This window comes from Amblyomma mixtum, chromosome 5 (genome assembly GCF_055824585.1).
Source record: "Amblyomma mixtum isolate Tamu chromosome 5, ASM5582458v1, whole genome shotgun sequence".
Classification (NCBI taxonomy): Eukaryota; Metazoa; Arthropoda; class Arachnida; order Ixodida; family Ixodidae; genus Amblyomma; species Amblyomma mixtum.
Genome location: NC_143016.1, coordinates 3,719,039 through 3,735,226, shown reverse-complemented (window position 1 = coordinate 3,735,226; position 16,188 = coordinate 3,719,039). Strand labels below are relative to the sequence as shown.

Genomic DNA, 16,188 nt, shown 5'->3' with positions numbered 1-16,188 from the left:
AATGCATGAGAAACGTTCCAGACCTGCAGTGGATTGGTTAACAAGACTACTTGAGTAAGCTGGTTTTGCTCAGGTCATTTCACCTCGCCCTTATCATGAACCACCAGAGATCATGCACAGGCTCCCCTCTGGGGTTCCATTTTGCTGGCAAACCACAGTAACAAAGTGCTCAGTTCACACATTCTCTTCCTTGGATTCACTTTTGAGCAAAATCGGCACACCCAAGGTATCACTCAGCCTTTGCCAGTCAGACATGTCTTGGACATGGTGGGACTCACTCACGACATTGTAGCACTCAGGAAGCGGTTTGGAGCCTTTTTGCAGGCTTTTATTGTGAAGCGTATTTAATCATGCCTGGCAATTTGCTTCTTGTATGGCTTGTGTCTGCCTGCATACACAGTGAGCAGTTTGCCACTTGTGCTGCTGCTGTAACCAGGCATGGGCTGGGCCAGGCGATAGTCGGAGCTAACGCTGAGCTTGGCATGCCCAGGTCTCTTAATGACATCTACGCAGTGCTTTAACATGTTGTGAGAAAGTCACAGGCTATCATACAGTCATCTGATGTATCTCAGCCAGTCCCTCGTTTAATCCATTTAGCGTATAATGGTGGGTTTTAACGACAGGATGAGTATTCGTAGTGACACCCTACATCCAAAGAATGTTGCCAATGCGTGGAGCTGCCTGTAATGGGGTTGCTATTTGTAGTTGTGGAGTGCAGCTTAGGTGGAGAGCTGGGTGTGTGCCTTCAAGGAGACAGGTTCGTGTGACATCAAATATGTTCGGTGCCATCTCACTGCCATCCATGACTTAGGTGTGCCCACTTCGCCCCCATTACAGTTTTGCCTGGCGAGGTATTGGCTGAGCTAAAGGCCCTACAAATGTCGAATCTGCTTCGATATTGCAGTTGCCTGAGCAGCAAGCTTATGAGGCACTTTTATGTAATGGTGTAGTGAATGTTGTCCCATCAGAAAGTATTTTTTCTTGTGTCTGCTTCAGGTGGAGCCATGCGAGAAGAGCGGTGAAATCTGGGTGCTCGGTGACATCATCACGGTCGACGACCAGGCGCACTGCATCCTGGCTGAGCATGTGGCCCAAGCAGCAGCTGGTGTGGCTGGTGGTGCGGTCAGCAGGGACTCTGATGGTCTCCTCGGGGGCCCCAAGCACTCGTGCATGGACTGTGGCAAGGAGTTCACGACAGTGTTCCACCTGCGGCGGCACCGACGCATCCACACGGGTGAGCGGCCTTACCCGTGCAAGGTGTGTGGCCAGTGCTTCCGGCACAGCACCTCACTCAAGGTCCACATGCGTCGGCACACGGGCGAGGAGCCCTTCCAATGTTCTGTGTGCTCAAAGACCTTCAAGGACCCTGCCAACTTCAAGGTGAGTGTGTGGTTCCTCACTTGCAGGACATTTCCAGTGCAGAGCTGTGGCTACTGCTGCCATACACGTCATAAATGTGTTCGTACAACTGCATTCGCTGACTCTTGTGCTAATGCACAGTATATGCGAAAACTCAGACACAGTGTGGAAAAAGTTAGCAAAAAGCGATCTAAATGCGTACTTCTCAATGCCAGGCAAAGCTAGCATGTTAGCGGCTGATGCCAGTTGCGCAGCTTCAGTCTACAGCTTTGCCACAGAACAGTTTTTATCGAAATATAAAAATCTGTAAAGTATCAAGGGGCAGCGCCTGTAGACTCTCCTACAGCAAAAACTTGTCTAAAGTTCTATCATATCAGTTTGTAGTGGTCACAGTGGCAGAAAATTTTCTCTCCAGAGCAACTCTGAGGCTGTCCCACTTTTCTCTTTGTTTTGTCTGCCCGTGAAGCTCTTCTGTCTGGTACTGCTAGATGTTTGCTGTGCTGTGCCCCACCCATCAATTCCATTGCGCTTGTGTGTGTGCATGCGTGCACCAGCAGTACCCCTCCTGTGCAGCTATGCTCCATATCGACACCTGCCAGGGAAAGGATCCAGCCAGTAATAGCTGCCCTCGGAACTCTGTGGGGTGATAAAGGTGGAAATTGATGTAGGCAATGCAGACAACAAATTAAGGGTAGTTTTGAAATAGGCACACAAATTGGAAGCAGTTTTTGGAGCAACATTTTTGGTTTATTACTCTGTGCAGAGCATTTGATGTCAGGCTGCTGGTCGGGGAAGCACTCTGATCGTATTGACGGCGAACTGTTTTTGTTCTTGCTTTTTATCATTATTTCCTTTTTGTTAGAAGTGCCGGCTGTGCTTTCTTTCCTTTTCGCTTTTTGTTGTTGATTATTAAGATTCCACCTGGCATTTTTTCCTTTGGACCCCGTGGAGAAAGGGGTGTGGGGAGATATGTGCATCATATCTTCCTTTGGAATCAACATTTTTTTTCTTTTTGCCAGACAGGGCTGAGAGTTGGGGGCCTATTTATATTTTGCAGTTGATTTATATGCAGCAATATGCAGTAATTACCGTTTTTTCAGACATACCTTATATGATGTCTTTTAAAGGACTATACTGTTAGCCACGATTGCTCTGTATGCAGTGGCAGGAAGTCCAGATCTGGAGCATACCATGTATGTTGATATGCTTGACCACCATAACTAGAGTGTTTTTTGTTTGCTCAAACTTGGCACATCATCTCGGGCACTGCACTCGAATGCGCAGGTTCATCAGAACTCGCATTCCAAGGAGCGGCCCTACGCATGCCGTGTCTGTGAGAAGCGTTTCAACGCCGCCTCCACGCTGTACGCGCACATGAAGATACACACGGGAGAACGACCATACACGTGCACCATCTGCAACCGGTCCTTCACATTCAACAACACGCTGGTGCGCCACATCCGCACCCACACGGGTGAGAAGCCCTACAAGTGTGAGCTGTGCCCGCTGCGCTTCTCTACGGCCTCGAACCTGTCCTCGCATCGCAAGAAGCACTCGCAGGAGCGCCAGTTCCACTGCGACATCTGCCCGCAGGAGTTCTCCACGGCCACTGCGCTGGCCTCGCATGCCAAGACGCACACGGGCGAGCACGCCCACCAGTGCGAGGTGTGCTCGCGGGGTTTTGCCAAATTTGCGGGCCTGCAGGCACACATGCGCAAGCACACGGGCGAGCGCGCCTTCTACTGCTCCGAGTGCGGCAAGGGCTTCTCCCGCAAGCTGCACCTCAAGCAGCATGTGGCTTCTGAGCACGAGCCCGTGCGGCCTGTGGCAACGTGTGAGGTGTGTCAGCGGGACTTTGTCAACGTCGAGTCCCTCCAGGTGCACATGAAGACACACAACGTGTCGAGGGGGACCAGTGCAATTGTGGTCTACATCAACAAGAAGTGAGCCTCCTGTGGCAGCTGCACTGGCTTGTTGGGGGGCACAACTGACTTTGGACTGCGCTGTTGTGTGCTCTAGAAGGTGACTGGCGGTGGCCTTGCATATTCAATTGTGTTACAGTAAAGGTCCTTCCCTGTAATAAATGCTGTTTAGGGGAGCCTGCCACAGGTGTACCCCATTTGCCTGCACAACACTGGGAAGCAGGTCACCTTATTCAAAATGTTCGGTAATGAGGCTTCGCTGTGTCAGTAGTGCCTTGAAGGACGAATAAGCTAGCTCATATATTCACCACTAACACCTGTTGGGTGAGCTAGCAAGAACAGGTAAGGTGCCCATGTGCTGACATCTTCAATAAAAGCATCCTTAGTCATATGCAATATATTTTTCCTTGGTTTGTCATTTCATTGCAGTATAATCTCTGATGTGAATTTCGGGATGATTGGAATTGGTAAAATTCACATGGCTGGAGTGCATTGTGTTTAATGGGCAGAATTTCAGAAGCTCCGGACATGCTCCCGCGCTATTTTGGATGATACGAATGCGTGAGCCACGACCTCACCCTCGCGCTGCCCGCACGTCATCAGCGCCACGGTGGCCAGTTGTACGGTACTCAACACGAGCACTGAGTGGCAGCACGTGGCGTACACATGGCTGACGCCGTCATGCAGACGCCGAGGGTCGGCTATAGCACGACCTGTACATCGCTGACATTGCGGCTGGCAGTCGCGAAATATGTACTGCGAGCAGTGAATGGTAGTGCGGCCGTAAATCCAGTCAGCCGTAAACAGATCTGTGTGAATGCATTTCCCTTGGTTCTGCATATGGATTGTTAGTTTTGGATGATATGAATTTTGAATGATGCGAATATTTTTGCGACTTCCCTTAGATTTGCATCATCTAGGTTCTACTGTTATGTGTTTTGAACCATTAGCATTAAATAGGGGCTAGAACTTGAAAGTATTTGCTTGTACACACATTAAGGTGGCAGCCTGGGGTTTGGCTTCCTCTTTCGTTGGTTTTAAGCAAAATATACTGCTATTATTCATAGGTTTTTTGTCAAAATTTCTCACCTTTCCTCTGCAGAGAAGAGGGCCTGCATGAAGGAAACTTACGACACGAGTGACCCCTACACCAAAGAGTGCAAGCAAACAACACCAAGCAACTGCTACATTGCATTGAACAAAGTAAGCTGACGAAGCCAACTCGGCCTGCTAACACGGGCTGTTGTCGTAAGACATAAGTATTGTTTACACGTGGGAAATCAGCCTGATCCGCACTTTTGTGCATGCCCCCAAGCAATCTAAGCTCATGTGATACAGAAAGAAGTGCTGAAGTGCGTATAAGACCATGGTAGAGGAGAACAGAAGCGGCTCGAAGTTGCAGAACCTGAGTGAGCCGTAGATTGTGACGTGCTTCCAGAAACTTGGGTCTTTAGTGCTCGTCTAGAATGGTGATCATAATCTGTTCGTTTGCAATTGCGTTATCAAGAGGTTGAAGAACAAATTTCTTTTATTATGCTGGTATTTTCGTTACACTGATAGGTGTTGCTTAAAAGGACACCGAAAACAAATTGAAGCTGGCCTTTATCGAAAGATGGTGGCCGGCAGCAAACGAAACCGCATGTAGGTCGTCTGCTGGTGCATATTCATTTGTAAGCCTAGTAGGTCGGTACCGGTGAACATATGGCACTAATATTTTTTTTCTAAAATGTAGAGACATTGATGTCAAGAACGGGAAATGGAAAAACTTACAAGGCGTGTCTGAGGAGCAGCAGAAGAGCTGACGCCGTTCTGGAAGAAACACATGCCAAATTTTGAGCATTGCTATCTCAGATTGCCCTTAATTCTGCTGTCATCAAATGACAACTCTAGAAGTTGTATTAAAAAAAAAAACGTTTTTCTGTTCATGAGCCAGCAGCACCATGCAAACTGGATGCAAATGCACTCTGTGTTTATCTGTACGTGCTAAAAGCAAGCCCCAAAAGCGGGTTAAATTTCACCACTTGTGCCAACAGGGTTAAGGCACCCATACTCATAATTTTCAAATTTTTTTAGAGCCTAAATGCGTACCTTCTTTGGACTTTGTAGTGCCTGGATTTCTAGGCTGTTATCAAGGGGTTGTACACTTGGCTTTTGTGCATGGCATATTAGCAGTCCTCTTTACTGCGAGCTGCAGCTGGGGCATCTTGTTAGATAGCAGAGCCATTTCCACACATGTGGCCTTGCTCTTGTTTCTGCACGAATGCCTTAGCTGCCATATATACAGGGTCTGTTCTGAAAGTAGTAGGACTCATTTTTTTAATAAAATTTAATGAAGAAAATGGTACAAACGATTAGAATTTTTCAAAGCAGCACCCTTCCGCACCTACACGCTGTTACCAATGAGTTTTCCAGTTTTCGTACGCCTCCAGGAATGCCTGGACCGGAATGCTGTTTAGCTCCCTTGTTACGGCCTGCTGAAGCGCCTCTACCTATCCGTGATGTTTCCCCTTGAGCGTCGATTTTATTCTTGGGAACAGAAAAAAGTCTGGCGGGGCCTAGTCTGGGCTGTGGGGGCCTGAGGCAGCGTTGCCGCCTTGTGCTGGGCAAAAAATCGGGGTCCTCATTCACATGATGAACAAGATCCTGTCAGATCACTTTCCGGTTGGCCTTTTGCTCCTCTAACAACACTCCCGGCACCAACTTCGCGAGCACTTTCCTCATGGCTAAGTTTTCTGTCACGATCTCAAAAACTTTGGTTTAAGGAATGCTCATGTCATCAGCAATCATTCTGATACTCATCCTACGATCACTATTCAGTAAATGTTTCACTCGCTACACATTTTCGTTGGTCTTGCTGGTCGAAGGGCGTCCGGAGCGGTTGACGTCTTCCACTCTATCCTGACCTTCTCGGAACGGCTTGCTCCACTCAATAAACACCTGATCTACCCATGGCAGCGTCACCGTAGGTCTCTTTAATCATATTGTGAGTCGCTTTGCCCATTTTACCAAGATTTACACAAAATTTTATCGCGTATCGTTGATCCAGTAAACGCTCTATGATTCCGCGTGACGAGACGTTCCGACAGGGGTTCACAGTACAAGCGACCTGCTCTCGTCAACGGCCGAGAGCCGACTGCCGATTTTCCCCAGCATTCCCAATATCCCCCTTCTACGATCCTGCACGCGCAGACCGCCTCTCGTCCGCCCGTTCGCCCAGGAAAAAACCAGTTCTACTACTTTCAGAACAGACCCTGTAGCTTGTACCTATTTCACAGCAGCTGCCATGCTGGCAAACCAGGAGCACTGTGAGAATGTGCATGTCTCTATAATCCGCTTTATCGAAGCCTGTTTTGTCCTGCACTGGGCACACTGATGACTTGGATAACCTATGCACTCCAGAAATTGTTACAGGAATATGTAGTAAACACGCAAGAGTGAGTAGCCCCCTCTTTCAGCCATGTTTTTTTTTTCAGGAAGATGAGAGGTACAGAATTTTTTTTTTTTATATCAAGATGCCTGTTGTTGGTGGCCTTTGCAGTAGACATGGTCACTGCTAATCTAAGTGGAAAACTCTTAGCTCTGTCAATACACCCACCACTGCACACTCTCTCAAAGGGCTGTGGCTGTGGAGAACAGTGCCGCGAGCGCTGTTTACACTGTATGGTCCTCGCTACATCTCTGTTCTTGGCTGCAGCCCTCAACATTCCATAACTGCAGCGCGACTGACGTGACGCAAAAGGAAGGACACACAGAGTGCATCTTGTGTCTCCTCAGTTGTGCTGTAGTTACTGAATATTTGTCTTGTGGAGCTCTTAAAACCTCGATGAAATTCCTTTTAGCACACACAGTGACCCACACTGTTGAGTGCTGTGTTGTGCAGTCGGGTAGGAGCAAAATTTTGCCTCCAGCTCTGGCCCAAAGCCTACTAGAGGTCAGAAGCATATTCAAAGCAGAAAAAGAGAATGAAAATCTGCACTTTTGCAAAATGGAAAAGAGTGCACTTCCATGTACCTGTCTCGTTGCACGTGTAAATCGCTTTGTTGATTTAAGCAAATGCAAGAAGCATGAAAGCAGAAGTGTTTTGTTCGATATTTTTGTGCTTGTTTCCGCTTCAGTACATCTTGCTTTATTTTAACATTTTGGTTCTTCAAGTACAGTGCTAACGCAGATACAGCTGCTTGCCCTTGTCCTTTCTGCCATGTGCTACCCCTTGTTTTGTGGTAGATGGTGTAAACTCTCACTAGGCCTGTGGACATGAATGACCTTTATTTCTTACAGAAATGCGACAAGGTTTCTCTATTGAAGATAAAAAGCATTCCCATCATTTGTTAGCACGTACAGTCCTGTCTGTTTCTGGAGCGACAGGTAGTTCATATGCTGGTAGATGTACAGGAAAAATGGCTTACTTTAGCTTGATGACTAAGTGGACTACACACATAGAGGGCACCATGCTACAAATGTTAGAGCTCTTGTGCTTTGTGGGAACTGAAGCTGATAAATGACAAGTGCTGGTGTATTCTCCCTAGGCCCACTCAATGCACAGCAGACTTCAAACATAAATGTAACCATACCAGATACTGGTTTTGGGTTCTACAATAGTAGGTACAGAGGATGTTAATCCCTGTGCATGTGCTTATTTCTGAGAACTGGATGAAGACAACTATGCTGCAAGACTGGCTCATCGATGTGGTATTTTGCATCCTTGTCTACAAAAGTACGGAATATACAGCAGTCTATAACAATATGAGGCATGTCGTATGCCCATGTGCTATGCGATATTAGTACACATTAAAAAAACCCTAGTTGGCTGGAGTCCTTCCCTATGGCATCCCTCATAGCCCGAGTTGCTTTGGGATGAACACCTCAATCCCAAACATAAAACCAAAAGGACAGTGAGTTTTCTTCTCACATATGGTCTCTGCGTGGAATCTTCTCTCTATGCTGGTATTAAGGTTTTCTTTCAGTGCTTGGATGGACGTGCTGTCAGGTACACATATGCAACGGACATAAATGCAAGTAATGGAAAGCGTGTTGGGGCATGTGACCATTTGCTACAACTCCTTCGTGATTCAACACACATTAAAGGACCGACATACACTGTAACCAGTGCTGTAACACAATGCTTTGGGAACAGCGGCAGTGTCAATAGTGCTGCATTGTAATCCAGGCCTTTGCAGGTTCATCATTAATGATTCATGACTTTCTGACCTTTTCCTTTCTGCTCATGCAATAACTCCCGGAAATTGCACCAACAGGTACCAGCATGATAGTGACAATGCTTGAATGATGATGATGATAGTCCTACTAAAACCCTCCAAGCTAAATAATCCGTTAAAACATCTGTTTAACTGTAAATACTTAAGGAAAAGAAATTGCAAAAATACTTAATTGTATTTACACTGCAAACTTTGATGAGGATATAAGACAGAAATATGTGCAGCACATTTCATATTTATTGCTTTGGGTTGTAAAAAATTACAACCTGGACCACTGGTGTCTACTAGGCGGTTGGATGCTGCATTCTTGCTTTCCGAGACGAGTGTGAGAGAAGCCACAGGAAGTTGGATGGCTTGTCGCAGAAGTCTGGTGTCTGCTGTGCATTTCTGTGGAAGAAGTTGCATTTTTTCATCGTTTTGTTTGCAGTTTTTTCATTGTTTTCATCAGATATCTTCTTTTATATCAAAGGAATGAGCAAGCACAATGCGAGAAATGTCAGCATTGTTTGGAGAACCCTGTAAGAAACTATTCAATCCTATTGAGAAATTCGCAATTTTTTTTTTTTTTGGGGGGGGGGGGGGAGGAGGAGGGAGCACTTGAAAATTCCATTTGGAAACAGTTGGAATGGCAATTGGAACCAATTTGTTCAATTTGTTCCAGCTGCATACAATTGAAAGCAGCTGGATCCATTTGATTCCACATACACAACTGGAACCAATTGGTGCCTATAAGGACTGTTTATTGACTATTGGCTTCCAAATGAAGTAGCACTTCAAGTGGGCCACAGGCAAGCATGCATGACGCATAAACCATAGGAGCAGATTATGCTGCTAATATCTTTTCCAAGGACATCATTATATCTCTATTCTGTGTTTGTACAGAGCATGGAAATCATTGGCTTCCAATGGGAACCAAATAGAAGCTGTAATTGGAGTCAACTGAAAACCCCAGTTGGAATATTGGAATGCCCAATAGTACACTCCAGTTAGACCTCCCAGTTGGAGACTGCCCACCTGGAAATAAGGAAACTGACTGGGGCTACCAAATTGGATTCATCAGTTCAATTGGTTGACCTATTGTCTCCATTTGATTCCAATTGGAAGGCCTACTTGGACCCAATAGTTTTTATTTTTTGCCTGGGCTAGCTCCTAGCACAACCACGTTTGTACAGCTGCACCTACAAGATGCTCGCAAAACAGTTTTTGGGCAGAGTGCAGGAACATGCATCACAATAAAGCAGTGTTGGCCACGCGATACCCCAGCGCAACGGGACGATACAGAGCTGTACACATAAGGCTCCGTACGTGCTGTGTCGTGGGGCCTTGGCTGTGTGTAACGATGTCCTGTCGCTTGCAGGTGTCTCATTGAGATGCAAAGGCCCTTTCTTTTTGAAACGTCTTTTCCGAAGACTTTGGTGGTCTCGTCATGCAGCTGACGGCGCAACAGGTAGGCACTGTGGTGAAAAAAAAAAAAAGGCGAGAACGACGAAAAGACAAAATGCCAACGACAAAACAAACTAAAAAAATAAGTGCTGATGCCTCCTTTCGTGCACTGCCAAAGGCGAACTTCCGGGACGAGGCCGCTTACTTCCGTTAGCTTCACTTTCGGGGCTTTCCGGCATATATAAAAAAAGTAAAAACTTGTAGTTTCTGTGCTTTCTGCCGCCTGACGCGTCATCCAGCCTCTTATAAATACAGAACATGCGGTATGATAGGAGCTGACCAGTGATCTCAACCAACATTCTTAAAACGTTACGTTGATCTCAATCAGATCTCAATATAACCTCCTTGATCTGAACAGAGCGGCAACACAAGATAGCGCCTTTCCACCAAGCCACATCACAAGCGTTATGTTGAAACCGAAACCAAAACTAACACTTCCTTCTGCTTGTGTCCCGCGGGATACAAATGTAAACGGAGCAGACGGCGATTTACAAGAAACTTGCGTTTACTAGTTTTTTTTTTTATCGTGTCGAAGACAAACTGACAAGCAAGGTCACTTAAGAAAATAATTTGTTTGGCATCACTGCTTAGCTGCGTTTAGCGGGCCGTCCTGACGACGATTCCTGTAGTCTGCTACAGCGCCCACACTTCAACATGGACAACAGTGCTGCAGTATCCCCCAAACTTGTATCCACTGAACAGAACACTGCCAACTTTTTGGTGCTAGACCTCGCTGAAGGTTGGGATAAGTACCTGAAGATCATCTGCGACACATTAACCAAAGTTATTGCGCTCGTACTTAACGTGCGTGAAGGATTACCGCGCCTTACCACAATTGGAGTGTTCATCCTGACAGACCGCGTAGAATGCGTATTCTCATTCCAATATCTGAAAACAAGCATTCGAACTTTGATTGCTGCTCTCTCGGCTCTCGTCTCTCGCGACGAGTTCACTCAGTGCAACAACGATTCTCTCGGCTCTCTGCTGTCTGACCTTGCCGTCTACGTTGGAGCGCAGTTCAAGGACTACTATAAGGTAAGAAATAATGTGGACCACTCCAGTTCGTTTAGTGGAATTTCGCTTCAAACATACTGGGTACAGAGTGACGCATAGTAGTCCATTTTAGGACTGTGGAAGAGAAGCTGTTCGGGATGTGTTCGGATGCGCACCGGAGTAATCCTGCAGATTTTTAAGTATAAATACACAGCTGAGCTATAGCACAAGATGCAGGACGATGAAAATCGGATGGTACACGTTTTTATATCAAAAAAAAAAAAAAAAACGTGGTCCCAAGAGTCTTGCAACGTTTCGAGAACATAGTTTGTGCCTTCTGACAACACTATAGCTAGAACTGACTAAAATATTTTGCTTGGTGGATAACGGCGTTGGAAATGTGTCCCGCGTCCCAAAATGTCACTTTTGTCTTGCGTCTTCTCTCATTATAACTTGGTAAAACAAAGCACTGCGTGTGTTTCACGAATGCGCCTAAGAAAACCTGCCCCCTTCGGCGCTTGAGGCAGCAAAATGCTCGGCAGAACGTGGCCAGTGAATGATCCCTCGAGGTAGGCTGCCGAGCTTAGCCGAATTTTTGGAGCTGACGCTAAGCTCTGAGCTCAAGAAAGCAGCCAGTTATCAATATGACGAGACCTGCGTCAGTAGCCCACAGAGAGGTCGACGAAAATTTTCAGTTTTTGGAGTAGATGACCGCCAGTTTGGTAAAGCGTGTGTAGCGGTGCCATATCATTCAGCAATACGCAAGATAATTCACACGTAACTTAAACCTATTTATTTATTTACTTATTTGTACCCTCAGGTCCCGTACAGGCATTGCAGAGGGGAGTTGGCAGAAAAATTTACAGCAAACGGTGTTAGAGAGAGAGAGAGAAAAAAAAAGGGTACATAAATGATTAATTTAAATTAATAATTAAAGCACACCATGTAGCATATCCGCGTACCCCGCATACATCCATGAAATACAGTGAGACTGTTTTTCACGAAGAAATCGCCTCTTGGGCTGTCCTTCGCAAAGCGTTGGTCTCTCGCTGCTTTCACGTGACTACAGCAATATATCTACTTGACTGCGCTGCCTGCAGGCGCACAAACGCCGCCTTCTTTAACTCGGCGGATTGCAACGCAGCGCTTTTCATTTTCGCGACAAGTTTTTCTGAATGTAGCCATCGATTTTGCCCGGTTTCAAAATTTTTAATTTCTGCCATAAGGTGTTCTTTGCTTTCAGGCGGTCTTCACGTGCGGGGAAAAAAAAAAAATGTGACCCCAAGTTAGTCGAACTTTATTCAATAGCTTCCGAGGTGCCGGCTCGTCACTTGTAAATTTGTAATTTAAAAGTTTACTATGATATATTTTATTCAATAACTTAATTTGCATAGAGCTACGTGAGAGCTAGTATGCCTGAGCGCAGGTTCGCATCGGCAGCTCTGCCTCCGAATTTAGTGCTTGTTTGCAATTTTCAACGAAAAATACACTGCACTAACTTTATGGAGGCCGCTGAGGAAACCGTGAGCACTATTACTCTTTAATTTCCCCTCCCTGGGGTTGAGCGCTGTGTTAGGGATTATCCGAATTTTCCAAGCCACACAGAAATTTAGCTTTGCATGTGACATAAATAATTTGCTGCGTTTCAGTAATCTGTCTTTTTCAGGCTCATGCTTAAGTGTGCGGGCATGCAAAATGCACTTCAAAGAATGCACACGATCGACAACAAATGGAACACGAACATCAAAGAGAATATCTCAGTTTGGGGAAGCTGAATATTAGAGGAGGTTAATTTGCTTGAAAGGCGAGAAAACTGTCCTTTAGAAATGTTATTCAACCTCCTTGTATTTTCTCCCCGGGAGCTGACATGCTCGCATTTTGGTGTTGGTATCCCAGTTCTCTTCGCGTTTCGTTTGTTGCCGATAGCACAAAATGCACAGCCATAAGAGCACTCGTTATGGACATCGGAAGAGAATGTACAATATTAGACAAGTTTCTGCACATTTTGCGCTCGTAAATTTCAGCGGGGAGGATGGAAAGCAGTCTGTCGTATTTGGAAACATTTGAAAGACAAACATCCTAGCTCGCCATAGTACTCCGGACGTACTTACGGTTGTCCAAATGTACCTCTACGGTGGCAACCGTTCTCACTGCTGTTGTGCCGGCGCCCACATTTCGCTGGCTGGCCTGTCTAAACCAGCGCTGCGCGCCCGCCGTCGCGCAAAGCGGGCCCAGACTCTCTCGGACATGTCGCTGCTTGTAGCGTGAATAATCCCGCCTCACCGGCGCCGACGCGGACCCTTCCTCCTCCCCCTCCTCTCCGTCGGCTCGGACACCTGCGGCGCTTCTCCGGCCGCCCGTTCCTGTCTGCAAGCCTTCAACGGCCGGCCGCCTCTCGGCTATTCGTTTAATTTGAACGGTGGCCACTACCGTGACCTGATTGGAGGATTTGAACGGCTGGCTGCCTCAACGGACACCGGCGGCTTTAAAAACGGAGCCGCGCTGAACCCGAGCAGCAGACGGGCAGCAGAAGAGCCATCACGCCGGAGCTACGCTCGCCGCCGGGGCCGCCCTTCTTTGTGCTAGCCGGTGGTGCTCTTGGCTCTTGTATCAAGTAAAAGCCCTTGTGCATAGTGTACATAAAAGTCATTTGACTCACCGTCGCCTCGACCGTTTCCTGGCTCGGACTCCCAGTCCCAACACTGCCCGGAAGCATCCCATCAGAAGATATTCGACCCCTCAATCGGATTCCCTGTCACCACCTTGTCAGGCTTGCTGTTACCAGGCCACGTATGTGGTGCAGGCAGGGGCTTATTATCTTTATTTCCTTTTCGGTTGCCCCAACCAGGCCACGTGCAGTGCCTGCCAAAGCCAGTGATGCTCATCGCGCAAAACTTTCTGCCTTCACAGTTTGCACCTACCTTCAAACAGCCCTCTCCACTTTTTGTAGCCTACGTCAACCTCGTTCTAATCTGTTTTCTATACCTGCCATCAGGAACACAGCAGAGTTTGTCGTCGTCAACGTTAACATATAGGTTCCCAACAAACACAAAACCTCCTCAAAATCTCCCAAAAATGACCCATCGGGACATTTGGAATCTCCCCAGGAGGTGCTCATTTTTCCCGAACACATCTAAAAAACGTCCCCACAACTAGCAATGTCCAAAAAGTTGTGCGTCCCATGAAAAGCCCCAAAAGGTTAATGCTCGATTTCTCGGCTCTGGTTCAATAAAATTATTCCTCATTTTTCGTGCCGCCTGCAGGCATCCAAGAGCACATATGTGCCAAATTTCCGGTGCATACTTACGTTGCAGGTGGTGTAATCCACCTTTCCACTCGTCTGAATGCGTGCTGGCTCGGCCGTTCTGTACTTATCCGTTTACGTGAAATGTCCTAGCATTTTGCACACAAAGGAAATATGAACTCAAAAAGTCACCCGATTTGGCTCATATAAGAGCAAATAGCAGCGCCATACAGAAGTAATTTCAGTTTACTAGGTGTGCTCTTAGCACGAATTGCATCCTGTCGTCCATGCCGGCGACCGCACCATACACCACCACAATCAAAATGCATTCACGTTTCAGTCAAAGAAAAACAATACAGACCGAATTGAAAGTCCGTGCCGAAAAACTTACGTTCAACGGCGCAAATTTGAATGAATACAAACAGCAGACGCAAACGTATGCACCATTTAATACACAGTGTACATAACACTACGGCGCCATGCATATGATGGCCACTTTTTTCTCCAGCCCTGAGAAATCTGCAACATGAAGCAAGTAAAACAGAATACAGGCTGTAAGTTGATGCACCTTAAACGAGCATTCTAAAGGCTTCAAAAGCAGATATGCACATGCAAAAGCAAACGTATGTAAAGAGCAACTTCGGTGACAAAAGAAAAGACGAGATGGGCGTACGCTGCAGACACGCAGTTTCAGGTCACGGATTTTCTTCAAGTTGAAACCCCCCTCACGCTTAGAGACTCGGAGCAAGCTTCAGCGACGTGTTATCAAAACAGAAAAAAAATATTAGTTCTACTAGGCGAAAATAAAAAAAAATGCGAAAAGGGCCTGCAGTATGCTTAAATAAATAAATTAAATAAATAATTAAAATAAACCAACATACCTTGACGACGTTGCCTACGGAAACCCAGGGATGAAATACAAGGCTGCAACAGCTGAAACCATAAATTAAACGCAGGCTTCTGTCCTGCGCCTTCTCACAGCACAGCGAGCGCTCAAACTACACGTTACACCCTCGTAACGATCCTGGGAGTTTTATTTTTTTTGTGACTAAGTGTGGGGATAAGACTGCTTGGAGCCAGGCGGGAAGGTGAACGTGCTCAGGTACGTGCGGTGGCTCGCTGCATCCATGGTGCGGCAGACCGCGCATGCGGCACAGTCCAGCGTGGGAGTCGAGATCAAGGCACGATTATTCCAGTGGGAGAGAGTCAATATAACCACGCGAAAACTGCACAAACTATACCGCTGCGGCAGGATGGCTGCGCGGTGGCGAAGTTGGTAGAGCAGGATAATCCATAGGCACTCGCAGAAAGAGAGTGGTGGGTCTCGGAAGGTCCTTCCCGCCTCAGACCGTAGTAGACGGCCACGCTGCCACCACCAACGTGCTGGAGTCGTCGGAGGCGCTGAGGAATGCAGGGTGCGTGTGAGGAGTCACCTATTACCACGAACTCCGCTGCCACGAACGCCGCCTCGAACAGCGGCATCAGTAGGGCCGTGGAGCTGCGCAAAGGACTTGCGATGCGCAGCCGCGGCATCAGTTCCAAAAGGAATGGTGTGGGCACGCCGAGGTGCGCGGGAAAACTTCCGTGAATCCGTAGCTACGAAGTCCACGACAGCCCAGTTGGCGCAGTGACGACAGCAAGAACTGCCGCGCGCTGGGGCTTGTGCTCGAACGTCTGGGGCAGCGCGAATAAGCGTGCGCAAAATGGCGTCCGTCAAGCGAGGAAGCCGGGCGAGCGACGGGAGGCCATTACCGCACTTCTGCTAGACAGCGGCGCAGCGAGGAGTGCCGATAGTCGGAGACGCCTGGAGGGACCACCACACAATTTTGAAGTTGGGCGCAAGCTGGGAAAACGCTAGAAGACTGGAAAGATGTTGACCGCGGCTGCCGGCGGCGCGATGAAATGCAGACCGCCGCCGCCTGCCTGCAGCACGGAGCCAACGGCCCACGTGCGAGAAACGCATGCACCGAGAGAGATGCGGGGTTAACCGCTTCCTTCGGCTGTTCTAATG

General features: G+C 47.3%; 1 protein-coding gene across 3 annotated transcripts in view; it reads left to right on the top strand.

The window, feature by feature from the left end:
• The window catches only part of LOC149341157 (uncharacterized), a 34,684-nt gene that overhangs the window by 7,428 nt on the left and 11,068 nt on the right, over positions 1-16,188 (top strand). For all 3 annotated transcript variants that reach the window (XR_016282875.1, XM_089543059.1, XM_089543058.1), the window contains exons 3-5: positions 997-1,380; positions 2,644-2,833; positions 4,384-4,484. Coding sequence is in view for 2 of the 3 variants with exons in the window: in XM_089543059.1 (XP_089399185.1) it covers positions 997-1,380; positions 2,644-2,833; positions 4,384-4,484 (675 nt within the window). In the remaining variant the exon portion in view is untranslated. The remainder of the gene's footprint in view (positions 1-996; positions 1,381-2,643; positions 2,834-4,383; positions 4,485-16,188) is intronic.